The following is a 23,038-nucleotide window of genomic DNA, read 5'->3' as shown; positions in this document are numbered from 1 at the left end:
TATAAATGTGTACCCTAAGGGAACAGGGTGAGTCAGGGTGAGGAACTGACGTCAGGGGTTAAGAGTTGAGTTTCAGCTTGCCGTGGGTTACAGTAACACGGCAACAGTAGCTGTGTTTCTCTAAAGGATTTTTATGAGGGATTATTGTGCCTGAGGTGAGATAATTAAAACCTGCAATGAAAGACTGTTGTTGCAGTGATCAAGTCTGGTGATTGTGTGTCACCAAACATTACAGTAACGTTACTGACACCTTGTGACTTGCTTAGAATACTACGTCAACGTCTTTGAATGCGCCTTTTAAATACGTTATATGTGTATTTGAGTTAATTTAGCCATTTGTATGCTTGAAAATGCTTAATTTAGGAAATACATTGTTAATTTTGTTTGCTTTATCTTAAATATGCATATGTTTTGACTAATATTAGACCCTATTTAACCATGAAACAGCAGATTTATTAATATATATATTTTTAAACGTGATAGAGTGAACCCGAAAAATTCGTAGTGCGAAGTGGCGAGGAACAACTATAATGACAAATCCACTTGACCAATGAGCGGCAAGCAGCGGTTTACGTCAGCCCACACTAAATTGGGTTGCAACTTTGAAGGCCTGTTTAAAGGTATGAAAGGTTCCACTGTACAGGGCTGCAAGAGTTGACATTCTTGTGTTCTGTATCAGTGTTTCAAAAAGAAAACTCGGAAGGGATTCCCATTCTCGGACCACCCTTCTAACAAATCACCTCCGACTACACTGAAAGCTAATCTCAGCTAGTTAGGTAGTTAAAATTACACTGTTTTGTGGTCAGCCACCGTGACTTATCGGTTTCAAGCAAGCCATTCACTCTTCTAATAGTATAACACCTGTGATATATTTGCTGGAAGAATATCATCACGATCTAATATTTAATAGACAGCTTTTGGACAAAGGGTTCTGGAAAGGGAGCGTTTTTATCTGCACTGCAGCAGTCATACGAAGCATCCAGCGGACTCTGCCAGTGACTTAAGCAGCCTCCGATTGATCAGGAGCACCTCTATCGCTCTCTGAGAGAATCTGAAGACTGCACTCCCATGTTTCCTGATCCAGTAAGAAGAATCAGCATGGGGGCTTAAAGAAATCCATATTGGTTCCACCATGTGAAACACTTCATTCTCCTTTATCTCTACCTTGGCGCTCACCTGCGTTAAAGGTCCCGGTGGGGTTTAGGTCCAGCACCTCTCGTTAAAGCGTTTTATACTTGGGGATTCACTCTCGATGTGATTGTTTTTCTCCTTATTGCCGACAAGATAATAAATGCTCTTTTGAATGGAACATATCTTCTTGGTAACAAATGAAAGGCAATGACTTCCGGGGAGGTGCAACAAAAATCCGGCAATCGGATTAAAAAAACGTTACCTGTTTTGTCCACGATCGTTGAACGCCTTCTGTTTTGCTTTTAACACACACCAGCTGCAAAGCTAGTAAAAGCTAAGCTCTAGTAATGGGGGCCAAATTACTCCAATCTCCAATCCTTCAATTCCATAATTTAGTGCAGGGGTCGGGAACCATGAAAAAATAAAAAAATGTATTTCCGTGAGAGCCATATGATAATTTTTTTAACACTGAACACAAATAAATGCGTGCATTATTAGGGAAGACCAACAATTTTAGAATATAGTAAGTCTCTGCGTTTATTCTTTTTAATAACGTTGTTATACTGAAGCTAACCAATAAATAACATACTTCTTACCATTAATGTGACGTCTGGTGCTGCATGGTTTACGTCTGCCGACTCATCGAAAGTGACTGAAAAGTATACCACTGCAGTTACGTTCTTCACTTGTGTTCCCTCCACTTGATTTGCCATCATGATGGTGCGATCGTGAACAGTTCTTGCTGACAGAGGCATGTCTTATTCGTTTGATTATCTTGTCTTTATCCGAAAAGTCATCAAAAAGTTCATACATCAAGCATGAATGTTTTGGCAAATTCGCCATCTGTGAATGGTTTTCCGTTCCTCGCTTTTGCTAAAGAACCAGCGAAGCTGGCTGAAGACCAGTCAGCTTGCTGGCCTCCATGCACGGAGTTGCTGCTGGCTAGCTTGGCATGCCTTCTTCCGGATGTCCCCCGCTGGATATTTAGTGGTAGATGCAAACGTACCATGACGTGTGTCCAGGTGCCGCTTTATATTTGATTGATTTGTTTCATCGATGACATTTTAGCACTGCATATTAGGCACACAGCCAAACCTGCTCTCTCCACAAAGGAGAATTCCTTTGCTGAAATGTACGGTACTCCTCATCTTTCTTTCTTTTCACCATCTTCGTCAACAGTGTTTGCGCTCGCTACAGAATTAGGTAGGCGGGAGGTTCACTTCTTGACCACTCAATGAGCCGGTAGGCTACCGCATTATCCAATTATAATCGTGTTTTGGCGTCTGACCCAGAAACTATCAGAAGGACAGTCATTGCGGTAGAAAATGAAGAGACAGATTAAGATTCATTATAATGTTTTATATTTTAGGTTCGATGTTTATACAGCCCTAGAATACAGTAGTCTGTGTGCCTTGAAAAATCAGTCAAAATCGGCTAAAATCCGATTTTAATCGGCACTGAAGGGGTTGTCTTTTGAAAAATGGCTGGGATTGAATGAGTTAATGAGAACAAAAAAGAAAGTAACGTATGCCACAATTGCAGCTACATCTCCTCTCAATGGGAAGAGTCACCTCCGAGGCTGTAATCCTCCCTCTGCAGGTTCACACTTTTTAATAAAGAGCAGTTAACTTCTTTTTACACTTGTATGACAGTCGTGAATGTGAAAGGGTGAAAGGGTGCAAAGTGTACAGTACATCTGAAAATGCAATAAATGTCGTATGATGAAAACAGCATGCACTGATGTGTCAGCAGCTATGTGGTTATGTCACGAGACGTCTTCACAGTTCGCTCCCCTCAACACAAACATGAAAACCCTATTTTCCTGTAGGCTGAATGACCACGTGGTAGATTTAATGCTGCAGGAGCCCACAGTAAAACCCCTTCTGCTTCAATAGAGGGATTTGAACCTCTTAAGGACCAACACAAAGGCCATCTGCTTGTCTCATTAGCGCCAACGTTTCTGTATTTGCGCCTCCAGAGGATGAAGGTCTGTCATGGAAGATGGTTCTATGATATATATGAATATTTTTCTGGTTTCTTCTGGGTTAAGATGAAAGCTTCACAGCTCTGAAGGCGCGACCTAAAAGTCACAGTGCAAAGCTGCCTGGGAGTTTATGTCAAAGCGTGCAAATGCAAATGTTTATATTGAAAACTAATACCTGGGGATTCGTTTTCTGGCTCTCTTATGTGATGCTAAGCCTTAAGTTTGAGAAGGGAAAGGTTGGTAAAGAAATAAAGACAATTCCAGGACAGGAAACAGGGTTGATTTACACAACCTGGCATCATCAAGAAGTAATTAAAGTGTCTTAATAAAACACTAAAGCAGTAACATCACTGATAAAGTGTTTTACACGATGACTAATTAGGAAATAGAGGTCGGAGAGTACATTTTATGATGTCTTTTAAAAACAATTGCCAATTCATTTCGGATAATGAACTGAACACTGGTTTTAGTCAAAGGAGCTGTAAAATGTTTGCAAGTTGGAAGTCTGGAAGAACAATGTTGGAATGGATTGCTTCACATTTCCGTAGACCATTTAGGATATCCAGCATCGGACAAAGGTGACACCCTTCACATTTCAGCAACCATTCTATTATATCTTCTCAAGGAACAATACTATAGAAATGAAACGTGGACATACGTCAGAGAAGTCGAAGTTGTATAGCGGCACAGCTTTACAATCAAAGAGACAAATGACTCAACATACAACCATTCTTGTCTGAAGAGCCGGCAGCACAAGTGAGTAGCAAGATACAGTAACTGTGTCTTGCAGACAATCAAGTATGGTGGCGATAGTGTTACGATCTGGGGCTGTAAGAGTCCTGCTGGCACTGGGGTGCTGTGCTTTTGTGAAGCTAGACTGCTTTACAGCATACATGTACACTCAGTGTGTGTTGATATCAATACAAGAGCTGTATATAGCAATAGGCAAGCAGAGTACTGTATCGTAGTATAGATGAACAAGAAACCAAAATACAACTGCGTATAATACCATAATAACAAGAGGGGACCACAAACAAGTCCCTGGTATAGACCACAGATAAGACATGCTAACAGTGGATCCCAACCTGGTATGCAAGCTAACATTTCTGAGGGTGCGAAAACTTGAGATTTAGAAATCTAGTCTAGTCTAGTCTAGTATAGTCTTCATTTTGAAAGGAGATAGTACTATTGTTAGGGGGTATGAGAGCAAATAAAACCCGTTTAAGGTGCGAGGTATGGGAAAGGATGGGATCTTGTATCTGTACAAATCACTGTATGAGCTGCTGGCACCAACATTCTACATACAATCACCTCATTATCAAAACAGATGAATACAATGAGCTGATATAACATCTGCAACTCCTACTAACAGCTGCAATTTCCAAGTTAAGTTTTTAAATGAGTGTGTAACATTTAAGCAAGACTGCTCAGTCTGTGTGATTCTCAAAACAGAGAAAATAGTACATGCGATTCACAGGGATGTGCATTTTTATGAATACAGTAAGATTGAAATCTTTTTACAGCTGTTAACATTGGTCACTTGTGAGCTTCGTCAGCTTATTCCTTGTAGTATATGGCTTTTTCACATTTGTTTTTTGGTGCAAAATGTGCAACAATATTGCTTATATTACTGCATGAGTCTCATTTGCAAGTATGTATTTACATTCAGTTTATCCTTGGGTATTTCCGTAGTCTGGGACTAGCTGCTGTGTGGCAGTCCTGCCTCTTGTTGAGCCCTACCCCAATATTTGAGAATTTGATTACCGTAACTTGTTATTTTACACTTGTATGATAGTTCAGAATGTTAAAAGGTCATTGAAAACATTAACTGTAGAGTTAAGGCTTTATGGTGGCAACAGTTTGACACTGGAATAGATTACATTCTTTCGAAGCAACTTTGTCTCAAACAGTGACATATTTAAGTTGAAGCAAATTAATGCTGATTAAATTCAATTTAAATGGTCACTGGTGTACACGGAGGTTCTTTTAGTCTTTCCACATCCCAACATCGGGCTGCAAATTCACTGTAATAAGAGCAAACTCTGGCTTTATTTCCCCAGTCAACAGCAAAATATAAAAAAAGCAGCGCTGAAGACGCAACAACTTTAATAACTTGAGAGACAATATGAAATAAATTCAATATGAAAACAAAAGCTGATGAAAGTAAGTGAGATGGGTATTCTGGTGTAGGGCTGTCCCGCTACAAACTTGAGCTATACTATAAATAATAAGAAGAGAAATATATAAAAGACCACAGAGAAAAGGATTGATTTGAGCTGACGTGACAAAATATTACACAACTGACGTCTTTCATTACGCGGTCCCTCACAGACAACTAATGTGCTCATTTACTCCACTGAAGAGCACATTAGACATGAAGTCGGCCATGCTTCGAATCTCTGATAAATCACTGGTTCTTCTGCTCTCTTTGGCTCTGGAGCAACAAAAACCAGGGGGGTACGTTATATGGATTTGTTAGTAGGATGTAGTTGCAGCTGCCACCAGCAGGGGGTGAAAGGGGGCCATGCATGGAGTTAAAAAATCCCCCCACCTTCATTATCTATCCTTTCTCCATGTGACACAAGAGCGAATGAGAGGCAGAAATGTGACTTGGCTGGGAGGCCAGACAATTAGTGGCTGCTGAAGGAAAGCAAGCCGACAGCGGAGAAAGGATGCGCTCGGTCACGTGTCACGTCTCCAAAATGAAGGCCTCAATTAGAGCAGATGGCTTAATTGGTTCTCTAACATTTGTAACATCAGATTTGTTTTGAATTTTGCAGGTGTGCAGCTTCTATAAATATTATTGTGACGATAAATAACAGTTTTACTGTTACGGGATGCTATATTTACACCGTGACCATGTGTTTTTATTTAATACAGCAGAGTGCATCGATGACTAATGTGCGAGGCGAATGAGCAATTAAAGTTGACGTAATTGGAATAGTGTGTGTGCGTGTGTGTGTGCGCGTTCTGTGCGAATGTGTGTCAACATGGAAACAGGCTCTTCAACTCTAGGCTGATAATACAGAAATATTTTGTCATTGGTAATGCTATTTTTTAAAAATTATGTGTGTATTTGATTTTTGATTAATTGCGCCATGAAGCAACCCGAGGCAAAACGGAGTGGAGTACTTGGCTCCAACCAGCAGAGGCACCATTGGTTCAGTCTCAACTGGGCCCCAAATCAAAGGGAATTTAGTGAAATGTTAATCACAATCTAAGATGACATCCATCATGGACAACACCTCTCACCCGCTACATGACACTGTGGGTTCCCTTAGCAGCTCCTTCAGCAGCAGACTGTTACACCCACGGTGTAAGAAGGAGAGGTTCCGCAGGTCCTTCATACCGACCGCTGTCAGGCTCTACAACACCTGCACCACCTGAACCATGTGTCACTATGTATTCTTTACTTGCGTATCTTGCTTGCTGCTGTAACAAGTGAATTTCCCTGCTGTGGGATAAATAAAGTACAATACAATACAATTAATTCTCATTCAAGTATGGGATGAAATGGTGATACATCATGATAGCCATATAAATGAATAAGAGAAAACAGTCCCATTTCACATGATGCATATGTAACAATGAAATATTGTGAACTCAGTAAACACAAGAATACCCTTGTCGCTCATATTACCGTAAAAATTATGGTTGTCCAATTAAAAGTTGGTTTATTGAGCAAATGTTGTCATTTGTAAATCTGCCTTTTAACAATCAGCATTTTCACAAGTCTTTTACGTAAGTTTTCTCCAATTATAAAAATAAGCGTCAACGATGTTACAAATGCATTGTCTTTGTATTTTACATGAATAGTATGTGAATCTGTAGCTAGATGGCAGGATAGCATCCATCCATCTTCTATACCGCTTATCCTCACTAGGGTCGCGGGTGTGCTGGAGCCTATCCCAATTGACTTTGGGCGAGAGGCCAGGTACACCCTGGACTGGTCGCCAGCCAATTGCACTGCACATACTGTATACTGTAGACAAACAACCCTTCACACTCACATTCATACCTATGGACAATTTCGAGTCTCCAATTAACCTAACATGAATATTCTTGGAATGTGGGAGGAAACCCGGAGAAAACCCACGCACGCAAAACATGCAAACTCCACACAGAGATGCCCAACGAAGATTGCAACCCAGATCTTCCCGATGTCCTGACTGTGTGGCCAACATGCTAACCGTGTGCCGTGAGGTGCATTGGATAGCAATGGTATCGATATCTATTGCAGGTGTATTGATACTGTAGCGTAAGAAAATATGTGACATATCACAGTGTTGATATTTTGTCCCACCTTTAATAAATAAAGTCCATTCACATTATAAAATGAATACTATTCATACGTATATAATATTATGTTGTTGATATAACTGATAGTAAATATTTGTCAACAATTTATAATATATTAGTAATTGTAAATGACTAATAAATTACATATTTACATACAATAAATAAATTATTAAAGCAACATATATTCGTGCACACATGTGTGTCCATTGATCCATTACATCATTTTGCTTTTGCATGGAGATGTGCAGCGTTTTTTGGGGGCTGTACTCAATATGAGCGCGCCTTTTGCATCCTTCTGAAAGAAGGGTGGCGAGAGAGAGCGAGTGAGCGGGAGAAGGGGGGAGATGGTGAGGGAGTGAGGTTTGTGCAAGAAGGGAGGGGACAGATATTCTCAAGCCGGGGGAGCAGAGCCTCAGTCTGGGCAGCCAGGAGGAGCAGCAGCAGCAGCATCATCTTGGCTGCAGTCTGCCTCCCCACTACCATCAGCACCATCATCATTACCAGCCTGCATCCAGCTCTGGACTACCCACACCCAGCGCTACGAGCACAGGTGTCAGGCAAGAGGGAGCGACCCCAGTGGATTTTTTTTTTGAGGAGGGGGTGCACAGTGGGCATGGAGGAGGAGAGGCGTGCGCGGAGTGAGCTGCGGGATGCGGTGTCTGACGGGCGCGAAGCGATGCTGCTGTGAGATCCTCCGTGAGCAGGCAGCTGCGCACCGAGCCGCCCTCTATATCCCCCTCCCTCCCGTCATCCCTCCCCTCCCTTCCTTTCCTTCTTCCCTCTGCTCCCTCACCTCCACTCGCCAGCATCGCCCATCACTGAACGCGGGGACTCGGCTCCAGGGGGCTACGCTTACCACTACAACAACCACCACCACTGGCATCAGCTTGACATAAGGTATTTTGGGGGGCTTCTTCATGCATGTGAATGACTGCCTTCATCCCATGTCTTGCTGTTGCCCCCTCCCTACACACACCCCTCTCTGTGGCCCTGTCAGCGCATTGATGACATGCTTGCTTTGAGGCCATCATCATTTTAGTGTGTGGAATTCTGAATCCAAATTGTGCACATGCCTAGCTATACTCCTCTACACCCCCCCTTCCTCGTGCATTACGACACACACATGCAAGCATGTGAGCGCAATCATGACACACTCCTCACAAAAAATGGTCATGTTTTTGTTTGATTTATAAGGAGTGACAATGTGATGTGACTTGCAGAGGGTGCAGGCGTGTAAATACGATACAGACGTCCACACATGATCTCATCCTATCCTATCTCGACGGTGCAAAAAAAAAAAAAAAAAGCCATCATGCACATGTGTGTGCATGCAGCTGTGCACACCCACATGTGCATTAATCTACACTCATACGCAATAATCCGTGGTCATGTGCTCTCGGAGACATGACGTAACAACACTGAACACTGTTTGTAAAAGATTTGCACCAGGATTTTGAATATGTGCGTGGGGGGAATGACCCCAATTTGGTGTGATTGTAGAATAGTGAGAAATGGGTTAGCATGCCTCTTTTTTTTTTTTTTTTTTAAAGAGTAGCACATATTGAAATTGCTCTCCTTAGGGAAATGCAGGGAATGGGTCCCTGGCCATTAGGGAAGCAGGCCTTCGGCAGCACTGCTCAGGGAGGAGTAGGTGTGGCTGATGAGGTGCTCCCCGTTTTTTCTGATCCCCTCTGGACTTTTCTCCGGATTCAAATTGGAGGGGCACTAGGACCACAGGAATTCTTCACACACTAATGCAAGCCAGTCATTTTTGGACCGGTTTGACCTCATAAGTCAATAGTTCTTTTTCCTCCCTCAGCATGGATGATGAATAAGTAATAAATAGTGAGGAGGAAGTTAAATAGTTGCAGGTCCACAAAGCTAAGCAATATTAGATTACATGTTCTTAAGTGCATTCAATACCTAATTTTAACGTATGGCCAAAGAAATCTGCTGTATATGGATGTGTCATCTGTTTCATGAAAACCTTGCATTTCAAACTGTTCCTTTTATCTGGCAGGCAAAAATAATAACATCTTGTTGTTTGTTTTCGGAAGAAAAAGAGAAAACTGGGGCACTAGGGCCTGCACTCTGCCAGAAACTCATTTCTGAAATTGGTTTGATCCCAAAAATCTTTTCCCCAGCCTGCATGATGAATAAATACAATGGAAGCTCTAAAGTCGAACACAATCCGTTAACTACTATCGGTTAACTATAAGTTAACTACTGTCTAATACGGGTAAATCAGTAATGAAACACTGTGCAACACAGCGTACCTGGATGTGTAGAGAGGGAATTGCTACGGTAGAGTAATTTTTAAATCTTTGATGCTATACAAGTATAAAAAGAATTTAACAATGTATAGTAAGGTGTCACGAGACACTCATTTCACGAGATGAGAAGTTACATGAAAATGGGACGAGACGATATATTTTTTTTTACAAAAAGGCTGTGTTCAACTAAGAAACACAATGCTTTATTAATGAAATCTTAGTTATATGTTTTTATAATCCCAAACGCCTGATCCCAAAAACGTATTTACACGTTTTTTTGCACATGAGGCAAAAAGAGGTGATAATGCAATTGCACAGCAATAGATGTCACTTTCAGAACAGTTTTATGCCATAAAAACCTCCACAGGTGGCAGAAGTGCATTTGATAAGAGCTTAGCATGTGAATTTAAATGGAAAAAACATACATGACAGCAAGGAGGAAGTGGAAGAACGTGGAGAGTGTAGCATGCAGAAGGTTACGCATTGTAGGGATATTTTAACGCATGCACACGCACACACACAGTTCAGCTCCAAATGTGAAAATTGTAAATAGTTCTTGGTGTTATATTCGTAAATAAATTGTTATTTTCATGTAAAACAACCCTTTTTTGTGTTGTTGATGTTGTGGTGTAGTTGTTTAGATATTTGAGCTGTCACAAAAGCAAAGAAATTGTGTAAAAGTGAAAGTTATGCTTGAAATGTATCTTTTCACAAAAAAATGTTTTTCTCCCTTTAGTCAGAAACTTATATTTTCCTGAAACGTACCTACTGTATGTTCTACTGCAGATTACTAAAGAACGGAAAAGGATTGAAACAAACTTTTTTTTCTGATGAAAGACGGGAGGCTAATCTTTCTTTTGGTGTGTTCCATGTTTATATAGCCATGAAACACAATATTCTGTATGCCTTGAAAAATTGGACAAAATTGTGAAAAATGGCTGGGATTGAATGAGTTAATATATTCTGAAAAAGTTTTGATTAGCAAATTAATTCAACGGGACCAGCAGTTTATTCATTTACGTGAACAACAGTGTCAGTCACTTGTTTTTTTGGCCGTGGGCGGGGAAAGAGGGCTTTATATGAGGGATGATGCATCCCGTAACTAATTGAAGCGTGGTGTCTATTGAAGTGACGGTCACTATTTGAGGATACACAGTACATGACAACCTGTGTTGTGTGATAATGGTTGACCTGTTAAGTCTTTTTTTCTGTTCATGTGTCACACCACAAAGCAATTTCTATAACAATCACAAGACTGGCTGCAAAATAGGATTTGGACTTGATGCTAACCTAAAAAAAAAATCCGCTTTTCATCAATTGGGGTTTTGCTTCCCCCTCCAAACCTTCCATCTAGAATATGAAAGACAAATGGTGGAAATGGAATATTTATCCAGCTGGACATGTGAAGGAAAAATATTTTGGATCTGCCGTTCCCAGGAAGAATTTAAGCCAGGAGATTTTTTTTTGTATTCTTATTTTTTACTTTGATAACTGAATTAGGTCACATAGTGTTTTCAAGCCATTCATCCATGAGCATCAAGGCTTTTCCCTGAACATGTAGCGAACATTCCCAGCACTTTGTTCAGCCAAATTTATAAAAGTAAGTCATCAGGCCTCGTCAAAGCAGAACATGTGATCTATTGATTGTGTGTGTGTGTGTGTGTGTGTGTGTGTGTGTAGCCCAAATGGTTGATTCATTGACAACGCAGCAAGCCATTCCTTCCGCTTTCCCTTCATTTTGTTCATTTTAATTCACCTCATTTCACTCATTATCTTACTTTGGGTGTCCCTTTTCTTGCTCATTACTTTGTGTTATTCAAGTGTGCAGATGATATTCAATTATTACTCTCGTTTCACTGCACATGCTACAATACAGGAAACGAATGAAAAGGAACTTGCCTATTTCAGATTGTCAGATTATGTGTAGAAAGAAATGTTGTGTGTATATATATATATATATATATATATATATATATATATATATATATATATATATATATACATACATGTATTATATAATAATAGTTTCCTTTAGGATATTATCAGTGATGTCACAATGGATTAGGATCCAGCATTCATTTCAACAGATGACACCTTGCATCTTAAAGAGCCGATACTGAAGCCCCGTGTACAGTAATTCCCTGCATTTCTCCCCTTAACTTCAACCCGTCAGCCAGGGATTTTAATATTCCATTAACAGTATTGACTTACTTTTTAGGCACCTGGGGGGAAGCTACGACACACAAGTGCTATCATCTTTTTAGTGAGCAAATGTGTTTTGGCTCGTAGGTCTTGTATTTTTTTATTTTTTTAACAAAACAACAGAGTGTGTTTGCTTCACTGCTAGGATTTATTTACGCCTAACCAGGAATGTCTATTTTGGGAGGTGTCAATAACACTCTCATACTGGAGGTTGTTTGATGGATAATTGGCAATCAACCTGTTCTGCCCTTCGGAGATTGTGTTTGCCCATTTGGTACCAGAGAGCTGGTCAGGTGATTAGTGTTTTAGAGGATTTTTTTATTGGAATACGATGAATGAGTTAGTGAGGCAAAACAGTAAAGTTGCAGCTGGGCAGCTAAACAGTTGGTTGGCAATAAAGCTACAATAGGGTGATTAGTTAATGGAGGTGTGTTACTAGAGTGTCATGTCTATTCATTGTGTTCATAAAAATGCCCTATCAGCGATGCCTAACAATCACAGATTATAAACAAGTCAATAAATGTGTTTATACTGGAGTCCACTTTGGGTAGCAACCTGCATGAATGTAGTCACTGTATTCATTTTATTCTAAAAGAGCCAAATCGCAACAAAAGTTGTCTCCAGGCACTTTACACACATGAGGTAGGTCCATGATCACGCTCCGCCACAAATAAAAAGATAAACCAACTGAACCCTACATAAGCAAGCACTTGGCGACAGATGCAAGGAAAAACTCCCTTTGGGGAAGAAACCTTCAACAGATCGCAGGCTCTGTGGGGCAGCGGTCTGTCTCAACCGGTTGGGTTAGCATAGAAAAAATAGAGTAGAGGGATAGACGGTAGATCAAGTGAGAAAACAGTCTTTATCTTCGTCCAAGGAACAGGGAGGTGTACCAGGAGAAAGGGGTCAGTCTAACTATATGCTTTGGCAAAAAGGTGAGTTTTGAGTTTGCTTTTAAATAGAGACAGGATGTCTGCCCCCTGGATTGACTCAGGAGATGGTTCTATAACAGAGGCGCATTACAACTAAAGGCTCGATCTGCCATTCTCCTTCCAAAATTTTAGGAGTGGCAAGTAAGCGTAAATTCTGGGAGCACAGTGTTCTACTGGGTTGATAGGACACTGGAAGCTGTCTAAGATAAACTGGTGCCTGACCTGGCCACCTTTATATGTAAGAAGGAGAATTTTAAACTCAATTCCAAATTTTACAGGTACCCAGTGCAGTGAGGTTATTATGGGTGAGATACGATCTCTTCTTCTGGTTCTGGTTAGGACTTGTGCAGCGGTGTTTTGGACCAACTGAAGGGTCTTTAATGATTCATTAGAGCAACCTATTAACAGGAAGTTACAATAATCCAGGCCGGAGGTCACAAAAGCAGGAACAAGCTTTTTGGTATGTGATAGTGGCAGGAAATTGGATTTTTTATGTTTTGTAGGTGAAAAAGAGCTGTTCTTGACACTTGTCGTATTTGGGAACTAAAGGAAAGATCGAGATCAAAGATGACGGCAAGGTTCCTGACTGTGCTGTATGTACTGCACACAGAAGGTTGAACATTTGTCCAAACATGCACCCCTACTGTGTTAACTGTGCTTTTATTTCTCTAACAAATACCCCACATGGTGGCGCTGTTATTAACACCCAAAATTTAATGCCACGTTAGTCGGACTGACTTTAAATTTCTCACACACCTCAGTGCACACTTGAAAACAGCGCCTGTAACTTCAGTTTAACCAAAACACCATGAAATTCTGTAAAACTTGAGCAAGATTGGTTGAAAAACTGCCATGAAACAAAACATCTTTGCAGGGGGACAGGTGGGACTTAGCAACTAATTGTCCATAAGTCATTGACCATTTGTCTAATGATGATAGAACTTCGAGGATATCTGTATTACAGGCATGGAAGCATGTCTTCCAAAGCACTTCGAACATAACCTATAGGAGGCACCACAAATTAGTCATATTCACGGTTTCTCCTAGGATTTTTGAAGCCGTGGTGGTGGGTTGCATGGTGTCGTGCCGCTGCTGCGTCGCTGTGGCAGGAATTTGTTTTTAAACATTAAAATTTACTGTTGGTAATAATGTCAACATTAGGGTCGTTTTCACAAGCTTGAACAGTAAATGCATTCATTCACTTTAAACACTTTTCTCTCTCCGCCTTTTCTTCCACTCATTATCTGTCAAGTGCCAACAGGGCAGACAGGTCATTCCGGTGCATGTTTTTCAAAATAAAGTGTAGTGAAACATTATAATATTTGATAGATATGTATATATGTATATGGCACTGGGGTGCTCACACGTTTTCAGCCTGTGAACTACTTTGTCCCAAAGATCTACAGTACCTTCTACTATATATAAAGAGAATATATACATTAATTTATTTATAAATATGAGTATTTATGTGCATTGTACATGTATATCAGGGGTGCACACAAACAAAATCAAAAATGCCCTATAAAACATAGGGCATATATAAAATCTAACCAGCAAACTTTGCAACGACTATACTGCATTCACAGTTTCGAAGTTCACAGGTCATCAGAATAGTAGAATAGCACAAGAGCGAATCAGGAGGAGGCTTAATGTCAGCTGACTGATGTCATATGACATCTACGAAGTAACGGTTATTATGTAGGTGACACACCTACCTTCGCGATCGGCGTACTGGGCACCTCTGATATAGCATATATGTCCATTCATACGCTGTATTACTTAACATTGCTTTCACATAAAAAAAAACAAAAAAAAACTCATTTCCAAGGTGTGGTAGCTTTATTGAGCTGCGGTGCCCCGCCGCGATCCATTAGATGTAGCGGAAACCCTGATAGTAGTTATATAATTAGTAATTTACAGTCATGACGGCTTACACCAGCATAAATGGGGTATAGCTAGAGTCCAGTTATGTCCCTTGTGAGACAAGGCCAACCATCAGACCCTAAGGTCAATTTTTTTACTGCTTAATAGAGGTCAGGAACGAGGGTACAGCTAGAAGCTGGGACTGTTAATGCTGCACTTTCAGCAATAAGGAACTTTAATTTCGTGAAAGTAAAATAATATGGCACTGTTGCACTTGTCTGCACTGTTGCACTTTTCTAAACATAAACAGGCACTATATGTTGTTTAATATTTATTTATTTGCTATTATTCATATTTTTTATCTGTGAATTTGATTTATTGCAGAATTATCTGGCAGCAGTTTGTATTTTTTTTTAATAATTAAAGCTGTAGTAAATTGGAAGTATAAATACTGACAGATTTATTTTTTAATTCCAAATTCACACTTTTACAGGTCCCTAAAAGAGGAAGAATATGAGTAGTGTCTGGTCAAACTGAAGTTATTATTATGCATGCATATTTGGAAAGGCACCTTACTAAGATTATAATGGGAATAATAATGCCAATATTTTGCTAGGAATGCCTTTCTTTACTGTGGTATGCCAAAACATGTTGTAAGCCTGCACTTCTTCAGACAACAAAACTAATAACTAGGGCTGCAACGACGATTAATCTGAAGCTTGTTGTTTCGATTAATCAAGTAATCGGTTGGGCCATAAACGGACCAAATCAATATGAACCAAACATGAATGGGTGATGGAGATGGCTAGAGTAGGAGGTTTTGAATGAATGTCTTATAAATGATTAGGATGTGTACCACTTTATATCAGAAAATGGAGGAAATAGTTTAGAATTTGTGTGACGTTCTGTTATCATTTTGACAGGAATATAGTTAGAATGATAATAATTAACGTATATGCCGAAGCTATGCATCTGATTTGGCGTGTTATATATTGTTATGATTATTATATTATGGTGTTTTACTTGTCACACAGTAGTTAATTTACTCATTCATTTTATTTATTTATTTTATAGAATTATAGAATAGCCTGTTGGGAATGTTCGCTGGACAAAGGACATCTGAATATGCAGGACACAGGCCAAACAGAAGGCTTTAATCATCTGGACTAAGTATGGGACGTGTATGGACAATACTGTAATGGACTATGAGTTATATTGTTGCTATGAACTATTGGGGTGGACTATAGGGTGATGGCCTTGGGGCGAAGAATATGGGGGAGAGGAAAGGAGGAGATGGTGGGGCGTGTGGGTGTTGGGTTGTGAGTTGGGATGTGGTGCACAATAGAGAAATGTCAACAAAATGTTAATGACAATATGAACCAAACACAAACAGGCGGTGTTTTGGTCCGCAACATACTGTATCAGAACAAAGGCAAAAATGTCTATCACTGTTTTCTAAAGCCAAAGCAAATGTGTGTGAATATCTTGTTTTGCTTCAAACACAAAGATCATAGGTCCACTTTCATGTATGACTAAGGAAACTACAGAATACTCACATTTGAGAATCATTTACATTTTTAAATAAAAAAAATGATTAATTGAATACCAAAATAAGGTTATTGATTAATTGGATCAGAGATGAATCACCAATTAATTGTTGCAACTGTATCAGCAACTAAATTAACAGTGCCTCTGCTGGTTGCAGCCAAGTGGTGCACTCCAGTTTTCCTCAATTACCTTGTTGATACAATTATCCAACAATCACTTCAACACAGTAACAACTGTTACGGCCATTCCAAATAAAGACTTTAGGCCATCCATTATTAAATCTATTCTACTAAAAGTCAGAGCATCAGCACTAGATTAGAACTTGATTCCCATCAAAATTGTGAGCTTAATTCCATTTTCACTGCCATGGGGCCGTCTCCCAATAAACAGTCCAAAGAAAATGCTTTGCAAATGTAGTTAAAGGACCTTCAAACCCTCAAAGGTGTTTCTGATTAGGCTGGCTAGTAAAATGACGTTCCACAGTGAAGTTTCAGACCGTAATAGACACAGTTATATATCTAAAAAATAATACAATGTTAATGACGTAAAAAGCCAGACACTCAGATGCAATAAGGGCAAAAAAAGAACATTATATGGGAGACGTCAGTCAAGTACCATTTGTGCCCACACTGTCTCCAGAGGAGGTCAGTTAGTGAACTGAGAAGAGTTGTGTAGGTGGACTATGACTGGAGGGGCTTCAGGATGTTTGAAATTGAAAGTAGCGGCCCTTGAGGAGTAAAGTTAATGGGTTAACTCGTCACGGACCGACTAAAAGGTGTCAGGAACAACCCTTAAGCAGAATCCAACAATTTTATTGCAGTATTTTTTTTAGTCTTTGCATGCATTGAGTAAGACTTAAAATTCTGGGTGGAGGCACTCAAGTTTGGCAATGTCAGGACAGATCCAAACGAATGTTTATTGTTATGGAGTTCTGTCAGGTTTAAATAGAATGCCCTCTAAATTAGTCACTGCTCTACCGTATTTTGTTATGGCTAACTGCATGCTATCACTCCAAACATTTTAGTAAACACAGTAAGAACAATTGGGGATGCAACAACAGTTTTTGGAAAAAATATCCCTCTAAAGTTGCAGGCAGAAATTGGAAATCAAACAGGCGTCATGTGACACTGACTCTAAAACTGATGGATTCTATTTCCATTCATTCCTATAGAAACAAGTGTTTCCAAATCTGAAAGCAGCTTGTGTTCTTCCAATGTGTATGAAAGTATTCATAATTTCTTTCCCGTCTATCATACAGTACAGCGCGTTAACCATTACATGAGGCACTACATGTAAATGTACACGCTATTGTCTGCCAACCGTAAGTCTGTGTTTCACAGCTCATGTGATGTACGCAAGTCACATCCAGCTGGACATCCCGGGACTAATGTGGAGCAGCTGTCAAAAAAACCTCTGGATGACACACTTTTGGCTCACTTGGTCAATTTCTCTCTTTGGTAAACACAGTCACCGCCAGTTTAAATGTTTAACATTATATGGCATGGCGCCACACGACACCTTTGTGAAAACCATACAGTCTGCTGCACACGTGCATTATGAACACGTGATTGAGTCCAGCACGGGAGCCATTCCATTCGCATCAACATGACTTGGTAGCACAGGTCATTAACTTTCAATCTTTAATTAGCTCATAATTAGTTCACAGTCCTTATTAGAATCAATATATGGAAAGTACTGCACTGCAGCCACATCATTTGTCTTAAAAAATGTATTTAGACAATCATCACAAGATGAATGCCATTTCACAATTGTGTTTCTTCATGACATTTTTCATTCATTTTACTTGACAAATTGTTCAACTGAATGAATACATGATATGATTACTGTGCCAACCATTTTAATGATTTTCTCTTTCATTTTCAGGGACACATTCTTTTATTGGATTTAAACATAGCACCCAGTTGCTTCACAGTGTGGCTTCGCCATCAGAAGACTGCATTCCAGAAGAGCAAGCTGCGATAGGGCTCATCGTATCGCCGCTGTACTCTCCATGTACTCTTTCTCTTAATAACAAAGAGTCTTCAGGGTTGCCATCCATGGTTTCTGCCCTAATCAAGATTATATCAGCGTACATTGAAAAGATTTGCAAAGGAATGTTTACAAAGAAATTGGCAAACCCAATCAAGAAGAAAGAGAGAAGTAAAAATAAAGAGCCAAAATCGACCGCAGACTCGCTAGCACACAATCCGACTTTGACGACCACAGTGAAGACCACAGTCAAAAAGATCTCCAAATGCTCCTCAGCACGTAACATATCGCTGGAAGAAGACGACAGCAAGAACGACTGCTCATCTCTGTCGCCTACTTTCAGTTACCGCGTGGCTATCGCAAATGGACTCCCTAAAACCGCCCCTTTTTTGAATAATAATAATGAGAGCATATTTCCAGAGGTTCTTTCGATTGACAGTAGCTACTCTGAAACACTGAGTGACACGAAGCCTATCCGGAAACTGGATGAGCATAAATCGCACACTATGCCAGTCAGACGGAACCGGAAAAGCCTCATCAGCTTGGCCCCCTCTGATGGGAGCTCTGAGGGTGAACGAGTGGAACGCTCCAGTCTACACACTCTCCGGCTGGGTGCTCTTCGCAAATTGAGAAAATGGAAGAAAAGTCAGGAGTGTGTCTCCTCGGACTCCGAGGTGAGCAACTGGAGAAAAACCCTTGGTATCCGGAGCAAGTCCTTGGACCGTGCAGGACGGCAGCAAAAAAGCTCAACCCTGGAGCCCGGCTCCTCCTCTACGGGTTGCATCAGTCAGACACAGGATGTCATGGAGATGATTTTCAAGGAACTGCAGGGGATCAGCCAGATAGAGACAGAACTGTCTGAGCTACGTGGTCATGTAAACGCCCTAAAGAGCTCCATTGATGAGATCTCAAGCAGCGTGGAAGTAGTTCAGAGTGAGATTGAGCAATTACGCTCAGGGTTTGTCCAGTCAAGAAGGGAAACACGTGATATCCACGACTATATAAAACAAATTAGCCACCAGGCGAATAATTCAACCTTGCGTTTTCTCAATGTTCCAGAAGAAAGGTCAGAGAAAACAGAACATCTTATATATAAATTATTAAAAGACAAAATGGGTCTCATTGACGCCCATAAAACCATTAAAATCGAGCTTGCTCACAGGTTAGGACAACAACGAGAATGTTCTAATTCAAAACCCCGTCCTATTATAGTTATATTTGCAACACCTCAAGACAGGGATTTAGTCTTGAAAAAATGCTATAAACTTAAAGGAACCGGTATTACAGTTTCCACTGATAGCTTAACTCATGACGGAAAAGAGAGAAAAGACAAAACAATGTCCTCCTCACAAACCTATGAAAGTATGGATATAAAGGTATCTGGGAAGGATAAAGTAGTAGAGAGTGATGACTGGGATTCCATGGACAGTGATAAGGAATTAGATGAATTAAGCAGAAATAAATATGCAATGGTGATTTCAAAACCTGCTCACAAGAGTAAATCAGAGAAAAGGCGATCCCATGAACATAGCCGGCCAGGGGGGGAGGAAGCAGGCTACTCAGGTGCAGTACACTATGCTGATGAGTCATACTATGACCCCGACAAGCACGGGAAGGCTTACTATTCTGATGTGACTTCTGGTTGGCTCTCTCAGAGCGACTATTCCACACCTAAACTCAGTCGTTCTGAATCAGACTGCTCCAAACTTTGCCAGTCGTACTCAGAGGACTTTTCTGAGAGCCAGTACTTTACACGGGCTAATGGCTGCTCGCTTTTGTCCTCCTCAGATCAGGAACTGTGGCAGAGAAAACAAGAGGATATGGCCTCCTCCTGGTATGCTAGCACCTGTCACGAGAATCAACCTTATGAACACAATGAAATGGAGACAACAGAGACGGTTGACAGTGGGGTGAGCAATGGAATGGTGTGCATGTCTGGGGACAGAAGCCACTACAGTGGCTCCCAGTTGTCTCTGCAAGCTGACCTATCACCTTGGAAAGACTGGCATCATGCAGAGCAAGGAGCCGATTCCGGCTTGGAAGCATCCATAGAGGTCAGCAGTCCATTCGACCCGTCAACCATTCCTGGTTTTCCAGAGAATATCACTAAATGCCAAGAAGTTGATTTACAATTCGAAGGAGAGGAGGAGTTTATGATGCTGGACAGAGAACCCTCTCTGCCACCAATAACCACCCACATCATTCCTCCCAACGTAGAACGAGAGTCTGTCAAAGCACCTGTCCGCCAGTCGAAAGACAGTGCCAAGGTGACAGCAAAAGAGAGTGTAAAAGTACCATCGAAAGACATCTCCAAAGCAACAGCTAAAGTGACAAACAGACAAACTAAACTTGGGTCAAAAGATGAAACCAACAAAATACAGGTCAAGGAAAGCACAAAAGTGTCCGCAAAGATTTCAGCTAAATTAGCAACTAATGCAACTCCAAAAGACTCCTTAAGAGAGAGGAAATCCACAGCTAAAGAGACCCTTCAGTCCCTCCCCAAAGACAGCCCAAAACCTACAACTAAATACACCTCAAAATCCACTGTTGAAGAATCATCAAAAGTACCTTCTAAGGTAATTTGCAGTGAAACCGTTAAACTCAGTAAAGCAGCTCCAAAAGTTGGTCAGGCAATGACACCGAAAGAAAGTCCAAGAGAGTCACCAAAAGAGAGCCCTAAAATTACCCCAATAGTGAGTCCAGCCTCCACTCCCAAAGAGTCCCCTAAAGACTCCCCAAAAGAGTCCCCTAAACAGTCACCGATAGTCAGTGCTAAAGAATCACTACAAGTGGCATCGAAAGAGGCTCCAAAAGTTACTGCTAAGGAAATTAGCCACGAAGCTGCAAAAGTACCCATAAAAGAGATATCTAATGTACCACATAAGGAGACTAATAATAAAGTGACCCCTAAAAAGGATTCTAGCCTTTCAATTAAAGAGACGCCAGGAGCAGCTCTGAAAGAGACCTCTCAGGTGCCTGTCAAAGAAACACCTAAAGCAGCCCCACCACAAATAGTCTCTCAAGATGCCCATAAAGTGGTTCCTAAAGTGGTTCCTACCCCCAAGGAAGCCTCAAAAGCTGTTCCTAAGGAAACATTTCCTGAAATAGATGTAAATCATAGCTTTCACCAAAATCAAGGTAAATCTACAACAATGTACCGCAGTCAAAGTGAGATCCGAACAGAGAAGATGGAAGAGGTTCCCAAGTCATGGAGTAGTAGGCTCAGTATAGACCTCAGTGAGAAGTCATTCGGTTTTGGCTTTGGTTCTACACTGCAAAGGGCAAAATCAGCTCTGGAGGTTGTATGGAAGTCTGGTCCTCAGAATACTCCTCCACCTCCTGAAGAACCTGCAAACTCTTCATCATCTTTCATGGGGCGTTTCCGCACACTGTCCACCTCTACAAGTAACAACTCAGCCTCAACGGTGGACTCACCTCCTCACAAAGAACCCATTTACTACAAAGCAGAGGAGGCGAAGGTGGCTCCAGAGGAAGAAGCTGCTGAACAATCAGTGGACAACGAGACACACTATGTTGAGGTGATGGAACAGGTACTGGCTAATTTGGAAAACCGGTCTAATGTGAATGAAAGTGGAGAGCTCGCACAGGAATGTGAGACTTCTCAGGACAATGATGGAAATGAGGATGTTCAGCCCTCTCAGGACAATGTCGCTCAGGATTTTGACTCTTCTCAAGATTTTAGTGTGACAAGATACAATGACGTAAGTCAAGAGGCGCATGTCCTGGAGTACGACTGCAGTTTGGACGAGCAGTACGATGAGGAGTACAGCGAGGAGTATGAAACAAATGAGACTGAGGCTACAGCTGAATATGATGCCATGGTGGAATATTTGGATGTGGAAGAACCCGACGAGACCGAGGACAATGATATAACAGAGGAAATGGAGGAGGCAGATGAGGAGATCGAGGAGATAGAGGAGATATTTGAGGAGACTGTTGAGGTGTCAGAAAAAGTGGAGGAGCAGCAGGAAGAGAATGAAAACAAAAATGTTCCAGAGGAGAAGCCTGCAGAAGCACCGGCAAAGAAGCGGGTACGACCAACATTTAAGGAAGCTGCTCTGAGGGCCTATCGGAAACAGATGGCTGAACTGGAGCAACAGATCCTGGCAGGAGGTAGGCTTTGATTTTTGTTAGAAGTATTATTTTAACAAAATATGGCTTGAAAGCATATAATTTCTTTGTGCAGTATACATCATGTCTTCCTGTGCATACGTTTTTACTCAGGGTTTCTACTTTGGTTTCCTCCCAGAGCTCAGAAACATACATGTTAGGTTAATCGGGACTGTAAACTGTCCATAATTGCAGATGTGAGTGTAAATGTTTGTTTCTGTATTTGTGCCCTGTTACTAACTTTTGTAGCCCAATGTTGGCTGGGATAGGCTCGGTCTCCAGATCTTCCATAGCCTTTACTTACCATGTATTAGTATAATTGCTCATCAATTGCAATTAAAAATATGTCAAAAACACTAGGAACTACTAACTGACTATGGAGCATGTTCTAACATAGGCATCTATTGCTTTGTATTTGGGAGTAAAACGGAAGAGATGTGATAATAAGTTAAATGGTCCATTATTTGGTGCCATGGGATGAGAACACATTAGAGCAATCCAGGGTCTAATTGTACAGTATCAAACATAAATGGTGTTGTGATAGTTTATCTTATTTAATTTCAAGAGAGTTTTAGGTTCAATCTACCGTATGATGTAATACCCCTATCCACAAGTTCAAAACATGCATTTAACCTTAATACAGAACCAGTGCAATCTCTGACAGTGCGTTTTATGAATTCATGTTG

The 23,038-nt window shown here is 40.8% G+C and overlaps 1 protein-coding gene across 7 annotated transcripts in view; it reads left to right on the top strand.

The window, feature by feature from the left end:
* The first annotated feature begins 7,819 nt into the window (after positions 1 to 7,819).
* Positions 7,820 to 23,038, top strand: part of LOC129179122 (protein unc-13 homolog C) — a 141,735-nt gene continuing 126,516 nt past the window's right edge. For all 7 annotated transcript variants that reach the window (XM_054771972.1, XM_054771971.1, XM_054771970.1 and 4 more), the window contains exons 1-2: positions 7,820 to 8,311; positions 18,117 to 22,355. In XM_054771972.1, coding sequence (XP_054627947.1) covers positions 18,290 to 22,355 — 4,066 coding nt within the window. In that variant the 5' untranslated portion in view covers positions 7,820 to 8,311; positions 18,117 to 18,289. The remainder of the gene's footprint in view (positions 8,312 to 18,116; positions 22,356 to 23,038) is intronic.

The sequence above is a fragment of the Dunckerocampus dactyliophorus genome, chromosome 3 (assembly GCF_027744805.1).
Source record: "Dunckerocampus dactyliophorus isolate RoL2022-P2 chromosome 3, RoL_Ddac_1.1, whole genome shotgun sequence".
NCBI lineage: Eukaryota > Metazoa > Chordata > Actinopteri > Syngnathiformes > Syngnathidae > Dunckerocampus > Dunckerocampus dactyliophorus.
Note: the sequence above shows the minus strand (reverse complement) of the source record. Positions and strands in the feature narration are given on the sequence as shown.